The 17,654-nt window shown below is 44.4% G+C and overlaps 1 protein-coding gene across 1 annotated transcript in view; it reads left to right on the plus strand.

The window, feature by feature from the left end:
- Positions 1–9,377: 9,377 nt before the first annotated feature.
- The window catches only part of LOC311220846 (very low-density lipoprotein receptor-like), a gene marked incomplete at both ends in the record, with an annotated part of 163,118 nt that continues 154,841 nt past the window's right edge, over positions 9,378–17,654 (plus strand). Inside the window, one exon of the mRNA XM_084304489.1 lies at positions 9,378–10,623. Within this exon, the coding sequence (XP_084160615.1) occupies positions 9,378–10,623 (1,246 nt within the window). The remainder of the gene's footprint in view (positions 10,624–17,654) is intronic.

A 17,654-nucleotide genomic window follows, 5' to 3' on the forward strand; every position in this document is an offset into this window, starting at 1 on the left:
GTTTGTACACATTAGTAGTAGTATTATCATCATTGTTGTTATTATTATTATTGTTATTATTGTTTTTCTGTCTTAATAAACTGTCTTTATCTCAACTCACAGGCTTTACTTTCCCGTTTCTCTCCCCCATCCCAGAGAGGGAGGGGGGAGGGTGAGCAAACGGCTGTGTGGTGTTTAGCTGCCAGCCGGGTTAAACCACGACAGACATGAAAAGTGACACAAATTGATAGCAGTCTTGTTGCCATCAGACTGTAAAAGAATTAAAATGAAGGTAGATGTACATGTTAGACTGAATACATACCTAGCCAAACGTCCGACAGGATCCAATAACAGCTACTGGAAAGGGGAAGAATAGGGTAACTTTGTAGCAGTATTACAGTCAACATACCCTGCCAAATTATGTAAAAATGCATTTGCTTCAATTCAATACTCCCTTTACAAGATCATTTGTGATTGTCAGTAGGACTAAACCTAAACACAGAGAAACAAATGACACAGACTCGAATGGCTCTCTGGAGTCAGGTCTAGATTCCTGCAGCTATAAGCAGAAAAATTAAAAAACTAATATATCTTAGTCCATTTTGTTTTCAAGTTTCTGAAGTAATCAAAAAATATATTTTTCCACTGCCAACCTAAGTTCATTTACTACTGAACTACTTGTTTTTGTAGTCACGCTGATCTTCAGTTACAAAGCTGAGCTCTCACCTGAGCTTTACCCTTGTTATCCATATTCAGCTTCTTTGTTAGCCAAACAAGCCACATTATTTTGTTTTGTCTAGATGGACTTTTCTCTCTGATCCTTCTGCTCCTGTCTTTCCTGAACAGGGATATACAGAAGCAGAACTTAGCAGTACTTTATGCAGAGGAAATAACCCTTTCCTCTTTCACTGGAAAGGCCTCACTTGAGATATCAAACAACATTGAATGAGATTAACTTCTTTACTGACTGAGGGTAGAAATCCTCTCTGTTAAAACAATAACTAGCGTCCTTAAGACTGTGGAGCGCCGCTCCAGTCTCTCGGCGCCGCTCCGGTCTCTCGGCCTGTTCAGGTCTCAGTGAGTCCAGGTCTCGGCCTGTGCGGGCCTCATATGTTGCAGGAAGCACAGCCGAAAGCACCAGTAGAGTCAGATCATGCTCCTGCCTTTTTCTTGTCACAGTCAAAACATTTAAGAGCAAAAATAGGATACACAGGATACACAAGATACACCGGGCCCATATATTAGGCACCACCACTCAAAACTTGGATAAAATAACACTTCTTTTCAGTCTGTCAAGCACTTCGTTCGTCTCTGCCCACTCCCCTTGCGGAGAGTACGGAACCATGGATCGGAACTCTGCACTCGCTTTGCAGCAACGCTGCGTCTCACTCACACAGCACAATCGCACACGGAGGCCTCCAGCACATCTCATTCATACCACAGGAATATAATTTAGAACGATAACCAACCAAACAAGTATTGTCTCTGACTGTGTTCTTCGTGAAGTGACTTGTAACACTTTGTTTCAAACCCTTACATTTACACAAATACTTTCAACACAAAATACATACAATATGCAAATATTACAATATACAAAATGTCAACACAAAATACATACATAAAAACACATACAATTATTAACACTCCAGTTAATATCCCTCCAGCAGCCGAAAACATACCGTTTGTCTGCAGTTTCAGGAGATCTGTGCTCCTGCGGTGAACAGCCGAGTGTGGAGTCTCCTCCAAGCAAAAACACTCAGGGTGCACCTAGGGGCGTCCACGCTGCAGCCGATCCTGCAGCCGAGCAGAGTGTCTCCTGCCTGGCTCACCAAAATGACTCACAGAAAGCTGACTCCACAATCAGTAAGATTGTAAAGTAGGTATGTTTACTCAGTTCTATGCAGCACAGGGCGGGTAGTCCCGCCAAAGTCGTACACGCCTAACGTGGCAAATTGCTTTAGTAAAGAGTTACATATACATGAACATTCCTATACATATCCCTAACCTGTCCCTTTGTGAACAGTCCTCCTTATCTCAGACCCCTTGATTAAAGTCCGAACCATGAGGTTGTTTTTGATCTGGTTCTCGGGGTCTGAGAGGCTCCTGTTATCTGGAGGTATAAGTGCAGCACAGGCACAAATGTAGCACATATTCATTCTTAATCAATTGCTCTCTAATTTCTAATTCCAATGTTTCAGCTTGCTCTTTTCCGGATCCACAGGTATTCTACTATTAATGTTCAAAGCCTGACAGACCCCGTCCTCCGTGGATCAAAATACATGGGGTCTTAAAGGTTCTTTTGGTTATTCTGTCATAAAATACTGGATCATTTTTAATTTACTCTTTAATTTTCTGGGGCCCCTATTGTTCCAATTTCTAATCATTATTCATAATGGACTTTTTGGTCATATATCTGGTAATTTGCTCCCTTTCTGGTCCTTGGTCTTCGATTTTATCTGACCCATCCGGGAATTTTACTAGTGGCAATTCCCACAGCCCTTGGTTGCCCCCAGTGAGAGTGTCTTGCAGGGGGTTTAGGACCTATCACCCACCCACGTATCCCTCTCTTCACCAGCCCCCCCCGACAGGAGATTAGAACCAGTGAGAAAACAAAAAAGACCTCCACGCTGACTTTACAAGTCTCAGTTACACTCTCACACACAAACACTGGCAACCGCACCTTTACCAAACCGGACGGTATCTTACGAATGTCGTCTTCATCCAGAGTCCAACTGGACGGTATCCACAAGCATCTCTGCTGTCTTCGTCTGGGATCGAACCAGACGGTATCCACAAACGACTGTCGTCTTCATCCGGTTCGATTCCGGACACCGGAATCCAACCGAATGGTATCCAAACGACCCTGTCGTCTTCGTCCGGATCTTCGCACGCAGAATTACGGGCAAAAAACAGCCGGCAAGTGAGCTCCAAAAAAATCAAATTCTTTGCTTACCTTTATTCAGGTTCAGGATGGCATTAGTCCCGATCCAACTCAAACAGGAGCCACCAAATGGTGGGGCGCCTCTCCTAGATTAAATCAGAATTCAGGAACTATAGCCATCCCGGACGAGCCCCCAAATTGTTATAAATGGCTCAGGATTCAAATTAGGATTAAATAAAAAAATAGGATTTATTGAAAGAATATAAAGGAATAGAGGTAAGCAAACAGCGCTGGGTGCACCGGGAGTCTCCGCTCCACCAGGATGCACACCAGTTACATCAAGCAGCTGATTTTTATGCTCCTAGACTAATACATATTCATTACTACTTCTAAAAAAATAGATTATTATAATTAGCTTCCGGGGTCCAGTCCCTCCTACTGGAACATGCGCAGTCTCCTCTGGGGGTCTCTTCTGGGGGTCTCTAGGGGTCTTTCATGCTGAAGGCTCGTAGTCTTCCTCTCCCCCTTTGTACTTACTGGGCACCATGCCAAGTTTATAGAACATCCTCTTCAAGTCTTGTCTCCCAGCCGTCCTTCAGCTTCTTTCTCCTTCCTCTTTATCTCTCGGCCCCCCCAACCAGATACCAAAGATCCGCATAGTATCCCATAACAGTCACTAGTTGTTATCAGTTGTTCTGAAACTCCCAGACACACGAGTAATTAAAACATTCTTCCCCAGCCATTCACAGACACATCTATAGCAGTGTTAGAAATAGAAGTCCGGAATAACAAAAGCAAACAGGTTCATAAATTTAAGAAGTGATAAATTGACTAGAATGAGGGGGAGACTGGGACACACTGCATCTGTGGTTCAAGAATTAAATTGCCAGTGCAGGGCCCAGAGGCAGACAGGATTCAAACAGAATTGTTCTTTATGGACACGAATTGTCAAAACATTCCTCACAAGACTAATACATATACCAGCTGATCATGCTGGCTGTAGTTACAGACAAAATTAACAACAACAAAAAAAAAACAGCTTCAAAATGAGGGCAGATGTCCATCATATATCCCTTTTACAGGGGTCCATTTCTAGCCATGAATCATTAATTAACTTTGTTAATATGTCTGAAGAAGTGCAAATGTTTTAATGAATAATTAATAAATAAGAATTCATTCAAACCAATTGCTTTACAGAAGTATAAAATTCAAGTCACTAAGTGTTCCTCTTATTTTTTTTTTTTTCTTTTTTTCTTTGCAAGGGAGGCTGAGTAGCATCTATGCTTCACTACTTTTCTTTCTGTCTTTAGGAAACTCTGTATTCTTTTTACAGCTATACCTGGTAAGTGATACTGGGGAATGTGACTTTGTATCCATCAAACTTTTAGTTGCTACCTTCTAAATGTTCTCTATGGTATTAAGCTTAATACCAAAGTATCAATATAACCAAATATTAATTTTTTTTTCATATTTATTACACTTATTGGCTTTAATTATTGCCAGAATTTCTGGCAGGTAAGTGAAAGAAATTGAAACAGTGACAAAAGATTGGTTAGAGCATCAGAATTAGGTTCAGAATGTCTCTCAAATTTACTGAACTACTTGTCTCTTTAAACAAGCCCTTTTACTATTTTAACAAATAAGAATCATGCCTAGTACTCTTTCTTATCATCCATGGCTAACAGTAATTGTAAAATCACTGAGCTGATACCAGAAGCATAGCAGTGCTTGCATGTAACTCAGAATTAATGCTTATACCACTTTAATGCAATTAGTTACTTATCAATTTGCTACAGTATTAATTAAAGGTTTTTTTTTTTATCAAAATACGTCAAACATGAGGAAAAACATAAAATGAAGGAAGCTCTTTGCATACATTTGAGATGAAATCATGGCCTCATAGAAAGAAATAGGAGTGTTGTTCTTGTCTGCTTTTTTTAGGCCTGTGTGTATTTTGAATTTTTGTGCTCTTTCTATATCAACAACATCAACAAAAAAAAAGATCACAGAATCACAGAATCAAAGAATCATCTAGGTTGGAAGAGACCTCCAAGATCACCTAGTCCAACCTCTGACCTAACACTAACCAGCCCTCCACTAAATCATATCACTAAGCTCTACATCTAAATATCTTTTAAAGACCAAAGACCTCCAGAGATGGTGACTCAACTACTTCCCTGGGCAGCCCATTCCAATGCCTAACAACCCCCTCAGCAAAGAAGTTCTTCCTAATATCCAATTTAAAAGATATTTGCTTTACCTATAACAGCCTCTAGGAATATAAGCAGTCTACATTAATGATGTATAAAAAACAGTTTCCAGGCCCACTAAAGTAATCTTACAAATGAAAGACAACCTTATAATACTAGAAAATGATTTTAAAAGCATAGACCTCTTCTGTTCTGAATACTTAATAGATTCCTTGCAATACCAAGATCCTTAGAAGAAGGGTTTCTATATACTGCCTTTTCTTAGATGAGATGCAAATTCTTTGAATACTCCTATATGGGTCCTGGCTTACTCCTATCAAACACTATTTAACATCATCCAGCACCTTGAAGAGAGGGAGGAAGTCTCTGAGTCTGATGACCAGATAACACATGCTGTGGCTGACCCAGAGGACCAACCGACTATGGTATCAGTTGCTCCCATAGTCAAGTTAAAACAATGGAAACGGAAGTCAGCTCATTTAGTGAGGAAAGAAGCTCCTCCTAAGGATGAGGGAGAAGAGGAAAAGGCAGGCAGCTCTAAAGCAGCGTCATCATGGCAACATCAGGGAGAAGAGACTGAAATCATAAATCAATCAGAAACTACTCGATCTCTATCCTTGAGTGAGTTGTGAGAAATACGAAAGGATTATGGTCATCATCCAGGTGAGCACATCCTCACCTGGCTGCTTCGATGCTGGGATGCAGGGGCCAATAGCCAACAATTAGAAGGCAATGAAGCCAAGCAGCTGGGATGCCTCTCTAGAGAAATGGTAATTGACAAAGTAACTGGGAAGGAGGCACAAGTTCTCAGCCTCTGGAGGCGACTCCTGGCAGCTGTGAAAGAAAGATATCCCCATAAGGAAGATATGTATATCAAGTAGGCAAGTGGACCACTATGGATAAAGGTCTCCAGCATCTGCAGGAATTAGCTGTGCAGGAGATGATTTATAGTGATTTGGACAATGCCCAGACACCTCAAGACCCCGATGAAGTCCAGTGCACAACATCCATGTGACATAAATTTGTGCGGAGTGCACCATCAGCACGTGCCAGTACGCTGGCAGTAATTAACTGGGAGGAGAGGATGGGACCAACAGTGTATAATCTGTCCTGCCAGCTTCAAAAATATGAAGACAATCTCTCTGCTCCGCTACAGTCCTGTGTCTCAGCTGTGGAGAAACTGTCCGAAAGACTTGACCAACTTGTAGAACGAGCATATCCATCCTCATCTAGACGGAGTGATATTTCAGCCACTAAGAATCAGCATTTTGCTTTCACTTGGAGGGGCATCCAATACACCTGGAATCGACTGCCCCAGGGGTGGAAAAAAAGCCCTACTATTTGCCACGGACTGATCCAGCCTGCACTGGAACAAGGGGGAGCTCCTGAACAACTGCAGTCTGTTGATGATATATTCGTGTGGGACAACACAGCAGAAGAAGTTTTTGAGAAAGGGAAGAAAGTAATCCAAATTCTTCTGAAAGCTGGCTTTGCTATTAAAGAGAATAAGGTCAAGGGACCTGCACAGGAAGTCCAGTTCTTGGGGGTAAAAAGGCAGGATGGACATCGCCATATTCTGATGGATGTGATCAATAAAATAACAGCAATGTCTCCGCCAACTAGAAAAAAGAAACACAAGCTTTCCCAGGCCTCGTGGGATTCTGGAGAATGCATGTGCCAGGCTATAGTCAGCTTGTGAGTCCTCTATATCGAGTGAATCGAAAGAGAAACTATTTTGAGTGGGGCCCCGAGCAACAACAGGCCTTTGAACAAATCAAACAAGAAATAGCTCGTGCAGTAGCCCTTGGGCCTGTCCGGACTGGACCAGCTGTGCAAAACATACTTTACACTGCAGCTGGGGAGCATGGGCTTACCTGGAGCCTCTGGCAGAAAACCCCAGAAGAAACTCGAGGTCGACCCCTGTGGTTCTGGAGCTGGGGCTATCGAGGATCAGAAGCCAATTACACCCCAACTGAAAAGGAAATATTAACAGCATATGATTCAAAGTTGTTTGACCAATGAAAAGTTGTTTTGAAAAGAACTGCTGTGGAGAGAAGGGTATAAGAGGGGAGCCTGCCCTCAAGAAAGGAGAAGAAAAAAAGAAAAAAGGCAACACGATGAAGTTACATCAATAAAGAAGCAGGAAAAAGAAGTGAAGAGGAACAGGCTGGCAGAATGGAGACCAGGACGGGAACAGGCACTTTGATTGCCTCATGAAGATAGGTTCGGCCAAACTCAGCAAACTGCTCAGAGAAGCTCGTACAGAAAGTCGCTGGAAATAGGCGCACTGGAGCTGGAGAGAAGCTCGAGCTGAGAGAAGCGGACCTGTGCACACAACTGCCTCTCGCTGGTAAGCAGTTGCGCATTATGGGGAATCATACGTCCTTAGGAACAAAGGCTGTCCTGGTAACCTTACAGCTTATTCTCCTTATTAATAATTGGACAGTTTATGAGCCTGAAATGTGGGACCAAACTGAGGTCAAGGTGTGGGACTCTGCAACTAAAAATGGCAGGGTTGCAGTGGGATTGCTCGGCACCTGGCGAGCAGTCTCTGAGGCCTTAAAGAGTCACGTGGTGTTGAGGGATTTCTTGAAACAGCAAAAATCCCATGGCTTGCTGTAGCTGAGCAAACCAAGCTACCAGGGCAACTATGAGAAGTTCCCATGACAGTGTTCCCACATCGCCCAATTGAGGAATTCAGGAAAATATTGTTACCAGTAGCTGGCCTCAAGGACAAGGTCTATGTGACTGCTAATCACAAGGGGGTTGTTTTCTTGCAGGTGGGGTTGTTTTCTTGTAGCTGTTTGTCTGGGTGCTTTTGACCAATAATCTTGTGTGAAACACTGTCCACCCCTGTTAAGTTCTCTATAAAAGTTAGGCTATTCGGGCAATAAAATGGAGCATGATCTGACTCTGCTGGTGTCTGTCGTGCTTTCGGCCGTGCTTCCTACAACATATGGCGCCCGAACAGGCTGAGACCCTAACAGGCTGAGGCCGGGACATCGGAGCGGCGCCGGGACATCGGAGCGGCGCCGTGGGGTCCGAGGCACATGGCAAGCCGACCACCGCACAGAGAGAAGCATTGAAACACCCTACTAACCGACGTGGGCAACGGCCTCGGGGTGAGAAACGGGACGCGGAGAGACGCGGAAAAAGGAATCGCGGTGAGACGCGGAATCGCGGAGAGACGCAGAAAAGGGAATCGCGGAGAGACGCCGAATCGTGGGGGGACGCGGAAAAAGGACTCGCGGTGAGACGCGGAAAAGGGAATCGCGGAGAGACGCGGAATCGCAGAGAGACGCGGAAAAGGGAATCGCGGAGAGACGCGGAATCGCGGGTGGACGCGGAAAAAGGAATCGCGGAGAGACGCGGAATCGCGGAGAGACGCGGAAAAAGGAATCGCGGTGAGACGCGGAATCGCGGGGGGACGCGGAAAAGGGAATCGCGAAGAGACGCGGAATCGCGGAGAGACGCGGAAAAGGGAATCGCGGAGAGACGCGGAATCACGGGTGGACGCGGAAAAAGGAATCGCGGAGAGACGTGGAATCGCGGAGAGACGCGGAAAAAGGAATCGCGGTGAGACGCGGAATCGCGGGGGGACGCGGAAAAGGGAATCGCGAAGAGATGCGGAATCGCGGAGAGACGCGGAAAAGGGAATCGCGGAGAGACGCGGAATCGCGGGGGGACGCGGGAAATTTGAAATAATCGCATGAAATTGAAGTAATCGCGGTGCGATACGGGCCATCCGAGATCGAGTTGCTACGGGAGACCAGAGGCATCAGTGGACAACGGCAGCCGATCCTCACCGTGTGGCAAGTCGGCACAGAGCAGAGGGACGGACATCAGGACCCTGCAGCCTGTCTGACGGAACCATGGAGGCAGCGGCAGCAGGGGCTGTGCTGCTTCTCTCTGGCATTCTTTTTATAAGAAGTTATCTTGCAATGCAAAAAAGACTATTCGTCCCCAGATCGGTGTTATAACTATGTTTCTGGATAACATTCCGTGGGGTTGCCACATTCTACAGACTATTAATGACAATTTAGCTCTATTGCAGGGCAGGAGTGCAGAGACGCAGATTACACTGCCAAATGACCACCGTCAGTCAGGCTCGTTCACAAACAGCTTCTAGGGTTGCAGCTGGCACGGCCTGCAGCCGTATAGCAGACGTTACACTCTCTTTCCTAACTAGTAATCATGTGTCTCATCCATTTGTGGTGAATGGTCAGTGGCAAAAAAAAGAAAAGGGGGAGAGTAAGGGGCGACAAAGACAGAAACGGTACCAGGAGGATGCCACTGACACTAACAGCATGGGTAATAGGAGCAGTATAAGTGACACAGGTGCAGGGCGGCGGTGGGTGCTGCAGCGCTGCGGGGCACTCTGCCTGCTGCTCGCCCTCGCCGGCCTGTGCACTGCTGCCGATGGTGCTAGAGCAAAATGTGAAGACTGCTTAGATGGCAGTGATGAGAGTGCTTGTGTGAAGAAGACGTGTGCTGAATCTGACTTTGTGTGCAACAGTGGTCAGTGTGTGCCAAATAGATGGCAGTGTGATGGGGATCCGGACTGTGAAGATGGGTCTGATGAGAGTGCTGAGCTGTGTCATACGAGAACATGCCGGGTAAATGAAATCAGCTATGGTCCTCAGTCAACCCAGCGTATCCCAGTGTCCTGGAAATGTGATGGTGAAAAGGACTGTGACAGTGGAGAAGATGAAGAGAATTGTGGCATTGTGACTTGTAGTGCAGCAGAATTCACATGCAGTAGTGGGCAATGTATTTCCAAAAGCTTTGTCTGCAATGTTCAAGATGACTGCAGTGATGGTAGCGATGAGCTGGAGTGTGCACCTCCTACCTGTGGTGTTCATGAGTTTCAGTGCAAGAGTTCTACCTGCATCCCTATCAGCTGGGTGTGTGTTGATGATGCTGACTGCTCCGACCACTCGGATGAATCTTTGGAGCAGTGTGTCCGCCAGCCTGCACCTCCAGTGAAGTGTTCTACGAGTGAGGTGCAGTGCGGCTCAGGTGAATGTATCCACAAGAAGTGGCGATGTGATGGAGATCCTGATTGCAAGGATGGAAGTGATGAAATTAACTGCCCTTCCTGGACCTGCAGGCCAGACCAGTTCAGATGTGAAGATGGGAACTGTGTCCATGGGAGTAGGCAGTGCAGTGGTGTGAGAGACTGTCTGGATGGCACTGATGAAGCAAACTGTAACAATGTTATTCAGTGCTCTGGACCTGGTAAATTCAACTGCAGAAGTGGAGAATGCATAGATATCAATAAAGTGTGTAACCAGCAGAGAGACTGCAAGGACTGGGGTGATGAGCCCCTGGAGGAATGCATCATAAATGAATGTGACTGTCCAGCTGGGTTTGAGTTTATAGACAAGAGAAACTGTGGAGACATTGATGAATGTCAAAACCTTGGTATCTGTAGTCAAATGTGTATCAACCTGAAAGGTGGCTACAAAAGTGAACGTAGCCGTGGATATCAGATGATTCCTGCTACAGGAACCTGGAAAAGGCCATACTGGTACAAAGACACAAATAACACCTGTGATTGCAATGACGCTGCTAAGCAGGGTTTAGGGGTTTATAGCATGGAGACAAGGGGTAACAACTACAGTGTTTGGAACAATTGTACAGCTTTGGCCTTACCTCCTGATGTGCTTCTGATTTGTGGGAATGGGGCCTGGCAAGGTATCCCTGCAAATGCTATCAGATGTCCATGTTACATAGATAAACTCATTGTATTTGCTCCTAGCTTGTTACAGTTGCGTGAGATCACCAGACATAAATGGACATTGCTTGCATTGGATTGCAATGATAATGTTGAATTGTGTGGGGTTGCAGCTAGAGCGGCATTAGCAATTTCAGTGCCTGGAGTGGCATCTGCGGCCACACGTAACAACTTAGAAAATTGGTATGCTGGGCCGAGAGGCAAGCCTATGCCACGACAGAGATACTTGAGGAGATGTTACCAGATCAAAATAGTCTGCGACATGTGCTCTTACAGGATCAAGCTGCTATTGACATCTTGCTTTTGGCTCAAAGGAATGGGTGTGAGGACTTTAAGGGAATGTACTGTTTAAACCTTTCTGATCATAATGAGTCAATTCACAAATCCATTACTTTCCTGAAAGAGCACATGAGAAAGATTCAATATGGTATCAATCCTTTCAATCAATGGTTCACTGACTTGTTTGAAACAAAGTGTAGATGATTGCTGGGTTTAATCACAAGGGGATTAAGGATTTGGTTTATGGCGGTGGTAATCATCGTTGTGTGTTGTAAATATAGCTAAAGAGTTACTTGTAAAACTGTTGTGTCGGGCTTGGTTTGCTCAAAAGAAGAAGGGGGAATTGTTGAGGGATTTCTTGAAACAGCAAAAATCCCATGGCTTGCTGTAGCTGAGCAAACCAAGCTACCAGGGCAACTATGAGAAGTTCCCATGACAGTGTTCCCACATCGCCCAATTGAGGAATTCAGGAAAATATTGTTACCAGTAGCTGGCCTCAAGGACAAGGTCTATGTGACTGCTAATCACAAGGGGGTTGTTTTCTTGCAGGTGGGGTTGTTTTCTTGTAGCTGTTTGTCTGGGTGCTTTTGACCAATAATCTTGTGTGAAACACTGTCCACCCCTGTTAAGTTCTCTATAAAAGTTAGGCTATTCGGGCAATAAAATGGAGCATGATCTGACTCTGCTGGTGTCTGTCGTGCTTTCGGCCGTGCTTCCTGCAACAACGTGGAGCCACAGTCACAAACGTGTGGCTTGCCAGATAGTGAGGGAGCTGCGGGCTCCTCTACTGATCCAACTGCTTCGCCATCGGCCCCTCTGCTGCCACAGCCATCAAAGGCTTTTGCTGTTACGCCCCCTGTTGACCTAAATGTGCCTTTTGACCCAGGCCTATTGGCCTTGAAAAGGAGATGGATATGCTTCTCTTTGATCCGGGAAGAACAGGATACATAAGGCCTGAAGACCAAGTTGCTTGACAACTTAAAGTGAGACATATTGTTCAAAAGGAATGGAAAATGGAGACTTGTTAGTAATCAAGAAAAGGAATGGAAAATGGAGACTGTTAAGTCATGGAACTTAAGGGATTGTTTGTTACCTTTTCTGATCATGAATATGTATAGGCATACTCGATTTTCGTAAGTCATGGAACTTAAAGGATTGTTTGTTACCTTTCCTGATTGTACATATGTATAGGCATACTTGGGTTTAGTATGTAAAGCAATGTTTTGTATATTTAGTATGTTTAATGTTCGTGTGTGCGTGTTGGTGGAGCGTAGACTCCCCGCACACCCAGCGCTGTTTACTTGCCTTTTATACCTTTTATACCTTTTATGCCTTTTATACCTTTTATAGGTATAAATATTACAAAATTCAGATTGAGTTGAGACTTCATTTATAACACAAACAATCCTTTAAGTTCCATGACTTACTAAACTCGAGTACTCCTATACATACATGTATGTACAATCAGAAAAGGTAACAAACAATCCTTCCCAGTTCCATGACTTAACGGTCTCCATTTTCCATTCCTTTTGAACGATATGTCTTGCTTATTGTTGTACCTGTATTTTTTGTACCGGGGAGTCCAGAACTGGACACTGTATTCCAGGTGAGTAGAGGGGGAGGATCACCTCCCTTGACCTGCTGGCTATGCTCCTTTTAATGCATGCCAGGATCCCATTGGCCCTCTTGGCCACAAGGGCACAGTGCTGGCTCATGGTCAACCTGTCGTCCACCAGGAACCCCAGGTCCTTCTCCTCAGAGCTCCCCTCCAGCAGGTCATCCCCCAGTCTGTACTGATACGTGTGGTTGTCCCTTCCCAGGTGCAGGACTCTACACTTGCTCTTATTAAACCTCATTTGGTTTCTTCCTACTCATCTCTCTAGCCTGTCCAGGTCTTGCTGAATGGTAGCACAGCCTTCTGGCGTGTCAGCCACTCCTCCCAGCTTTGTGTCATCAGCGTTCTTGCTGAGGGCAGACTCTATTCCTTCATCAAGGTTGTCGATGAAGATGTTGAACAAGACCAGACCCAGCACCGACCCCTGGGGAACACCGCTAGTCACAGGTCTCCAGCCGGACTCTGCGCCACCAAACACTACCCTCTGAACTTGACCAGTCAGCCAGTTCTCAACCCACCTTACTGTCCATTCATCTATCCCACACTTTCTCAGCTTTGCTATCAGGATGTCATGGGAGACAGTATCAAAAGCCTTGCTAAAGTCAAGGTAGATGACATCCACTGCTCTCCCCCCATCTACCCAGCTGGTGATGCCATCATAGAAGGCAACGAGGTTGGTTGAGCACGATTTCCCCTTGGTGAATCCATGCTGACTACTCCTCATAACCTTCTTCTCTTCCAATTGCTTGCATCCAGAACAAGCTGTTCCAACACCTTTCCAGGGACAGAGGTGAGACTGAATGGCCTGTAGTTTCCCAGATCCTCCTTCTTGCCCTTCTTGAAGACTGGAGTGACACTGGCTATCCTCCAATCTTCAGGCACCTCTCCTGTTCTCCAGGACCTTTCAAAGTTGATAGAGAGCGGTTCGGCAATCACCTCTGCTAACTCCCTTAGCACACGTGGATGCATCCCATTGGGACCCATGGATTTGTGTGCGATTTCTGTAGCCCAAACTCAGGGACACTTGATTCATAATTACATCCATTCAGGGAGTCCTGCCTGGAGCTTTCTCTGGACTCGACAGGGATAATATGTAACTTTTATTTCCATTTTCCCTTGTTTGAAAGAAATTTTGCATCCCATTTTTCCAGCAAGTCCCTTCTCAATAAGGGTCTTGGTGAATTGGGCAAGTATAAAAATTGATGTGTTTCAGTCATTTTCCCCCAATTTAAATTTCAAGCATTAAAAAACAAACAAACAAACAAAACAAAACAAAACAAAAAAAAACACCTTTTCTTGTTGGCCAGTTTCTCCTATTACATTTACAGACTCAGCACTTTTCCAGAATCAATTTTTGGATTAACACAGAGAAAGAGACTCCAATAACCAACAAAAAATCCAAAAAAATCCAAGCCTCTCTCTTCGTTCTCTAGCTTTATTTCAATCAGTAGACCTGCTACAGTAGATGACCCAGGTCCCTGTCATTCCTGCTCTGACTGTTGCAAGTTTATCCTGCAACCTAAGGCAATCCTTTTTTTTTTCTTTTTTTTCTTTTTTCTTTTTTCTTTTTCTTTTCCTCAGTGTCCTTCCTTCTTCTTTCTTTCTGTTCTAGTGCAGACACTGTTTGCCGTGGCTATTTTTCTGCCATTTTGCAAACCCTTAGTGCTTTATATAACATGATTGCTTCTTTAGCTGGAAAAGCTTCTAAAAATGTCACCCCCCTAACAGAATCACACGTTAGAAGGAGAGAAAAATCACAAAATTGCAAGTCTTTTGAAAATTCTGCAATGTGAAGTTTACTGCTCTCTGATATTGCTCTTTCATGAATTTCAGTAGATAATGTCAGAAGAAAAAGTGTGTGTATATATATATTACTCTCTTGAGGATTCCTTTCTGTCTTTTGCAACTTAACATATTCTGGCTTCATTTAAAGTAAAAAATTATAAGTACCTGCCTTTCTACCCTATGTCCAAACTGTATTTCTGCAAAAACATTTGTTTTCTCCAAGGAAAGCATAAATCAGGGTATTTGATGTTTAACAAAAGGGGCCAGAAAGTCGTAGGGGATGCCCGTGCTTGGCTGGGGCTGCTGGTAAACTGCGCAGAGACGTCTGGCGTACGGCATAGTCCCCATAAGGGAGGAGGGTACCCTACAGGCTGATCGATATAGTGGTCAAGGGGATTTGCTGACCAATAGAGTGGTCGCTAATGATCTTGTGAGCAGATCGAGCAAATCTGAGGTTACCGCTGCATCCCAGTATTGGGAGCCAGGACGAACCTGCTAATGACTGTATAAGAAGCAGGAGAAGGGTAAACTGGCCCCTCACAATTGTGACAAGGTTACTTTGGTAATATTTGCAGCTGCTGGAAGGATATTAACTGGAGTGGTAATAAGTGTATGTCTTATTTTTAAATGTCTGGGTATCTCATGTTGAAAGCATTTGTGTAAGCATCTTTGAGACAAGGTATTGTTGTGAAGTGAGTTACTCCATGAAGAACATGGCCAGAGACAATACAAACAAGTTTGGTTATTGTTTTAAGTGATATACTCTTGTGGTATGAATGAGAAGGTCAAGGCAGCCCCTTTTTTCTGATTGCATGATTGTGCTGTGTGAGTGAGATGCTATGGGAGTGTAGCCATTGGGGTCGACAAGCCCCATTGTTGGTGATAACATTAGACTCTTAAAGATGAGGCCATCAGGAATGTAGAGTTTAGAAGGAACAAAGAAGGGTAATTCAGGAGACGCCTTGCTGTCTTGGACTGCTTGCTCTCCAGCTGTTGAGTCATGGAAGTTTCTGGGTGTTAGCTGTTGCCGAGCAAAGTTGTTGACCAATGAATAGTTCATAGAAAAGTACTGATGTGGGGCAAATGGTATAAGAAGGGAGTCTGTCCTCAATATGGATGAAGTTATGTCCTCAATAAGAGAACGTTGAAGTTATGTCATCAGTAAAGTGGTAGCAGTTACTGATCCTGAAAGAACCCTGGTGTCCGTGTGGTCCTTACGCCACAAATGGCACCCGAACAGGGACATGAAGAAAAGGAACAGGGACATAAAGAAAATGAACAGGGACTACCTGAAGAGCAGGGACAAGCTAATAGAACAGGGACAAAAAAAAACAAAAAAAAATGAAAAAACAGGGACAGGCTAACAGAACAGGGACCAGGAAAGGAATGGGGACATTGATTGCCTCCTGAAGATAGGTTTGGCTGAACTCAGCAAACTGCTCAAAGAAGCTCGTACAGAAAGTTGCTGGAAAGAACCACACCCAAGTTGGAAAGAAGCTCATACTGAAAGTCGCTGAATGGAAGTGCACCGGAGCTGGAAAGAAACTCGTATTGAAAGTCGCTGGAAAGAAGCGCACCAGAGCTGGAAGGAAGCAGAAGCTGAGAGAAGCGGACCCGCGCACACAACTGCCCCTCGCTGGCTGGATGTAAGCACTTGCGCACTATGGGGAATCATATGGCCCTAGAAACAAAAAATGTCCTGATAACCTTCCAGCTTAGTCCCTTTATTATGAATCAGACAGTTTATGATCCTGAAACATGGGATCAAGTTGAGGTCAAGGTGTGGGACTCTGATACTAAAAACGACAAGGTTGCGGTGGGATTGCTCAGCACCTGGCAAGCAGTCTCTGAGGCCTTAAAGAGCCATGTGGGACCACAATCAGAAACCTGTGGTTTTCCAGATAGTGAGGGAGCTGCGGGCTCGTCCACCGATCCTTCTGCTATGCCATCGGCCCTGCCACCGCTACTGCCATTGCAGGCCTTTGCTGTTGCACCCCCTGATGACCTGAACTTTCCTTTTGGTCCAGGCCCTATAGAGCCAGAAAAGGATCCGGATCTGTTTCCCTTCGATCCAGGAGGAATAGGATACATAAGGTCCGAAGGCTGAGTTGCTTAAGAACATAAAGCAAGACATATTGTTTCCACAACTGGCCCTCGAATTCTCCAGTGTTTGTAATAAAGAAAAGGAATGGAAAATGGAGACCATTATCTGAGAAAATTAATGAATTCGTGGAAGATATGGGAGCACTTCAACCAGGATTACCAACTCCAACTATGCTCCCCCAGTCATGGACATTAATACTAACAGACTTAAACAATTGTTTTTTTATGTTTATGTTTCAATTGATACCTTTTCTGATTGTATTTTTGCATCTGTCCATGCAGGAGAAAAGGCAAAGGATGTGTGTAAATCCTTTCACCCAGCTGGTGATGCCATCATAGAAGGCAACGAGGTTGGTCGAGCACGACTTCCCCTTGGTGAATCCATGTTGACTACTCCTCATAACCTTCATCTCTTACAGTTGCTTAGAGATGGCATCCAGAACAAGCTGTTAAGATGGTATTCCTTCCTGTATATTCTTAGCAATATACTTTTTTCCCCCCCTTATTTTTCAGGTAGTAAAAAGTAGACCCATTAAAGAACAGAACAATGCCAATGCCAATTCATTGGACTAGTGCAGTCCACTATAAGCAGAAACCAATTTTTATATTTGTTTGCTTATGTAAAAATTACATTCAGACCTTCTGAAGTCTGAACAGTGTGTATCACTATGCCAGGCAGAGACCTGCTTGCTGAACAGGACACTGAAATAGGTCATTGCTGCAGTGTCCCAGACATTGAATATATTAGTGCAGTGCAGACACCCATTTCAGCTATACAAGTTATATACTACCAAAGGAACTCTTAGATGTGTGGAAACCCTGTGATAACAGCTTAAAATTTAAGCTAATGTAAGCTACCATTCATTTTCACTGAGAGATCTTGAGTAAACAGAATTTGAAAACTTAACCTAGAATGACAATAAGGAAAAACATAAGTCCTTGAGTGGGTGTCAATGCCAGTACTACCACCAAACAGCAGGAAAAATAACACTCACTTTAGCTTAAGATAAATATTTGCAATGTAGATATGACTAAATCTGAGCCTGGTCACTCTGCATTTTCCTA

The sequence above is a fragment of the Netta rufina genome (genome assembly GCF_964035555.1).
Source record: "Netta rufina genome assembly, chromosome: W".
Classification (NCBI taxonomy): Eukaryota; Metazoa; Chordata; class Aves; order Anseriformes; family Anatidae; genus Netta; species Netta rufina.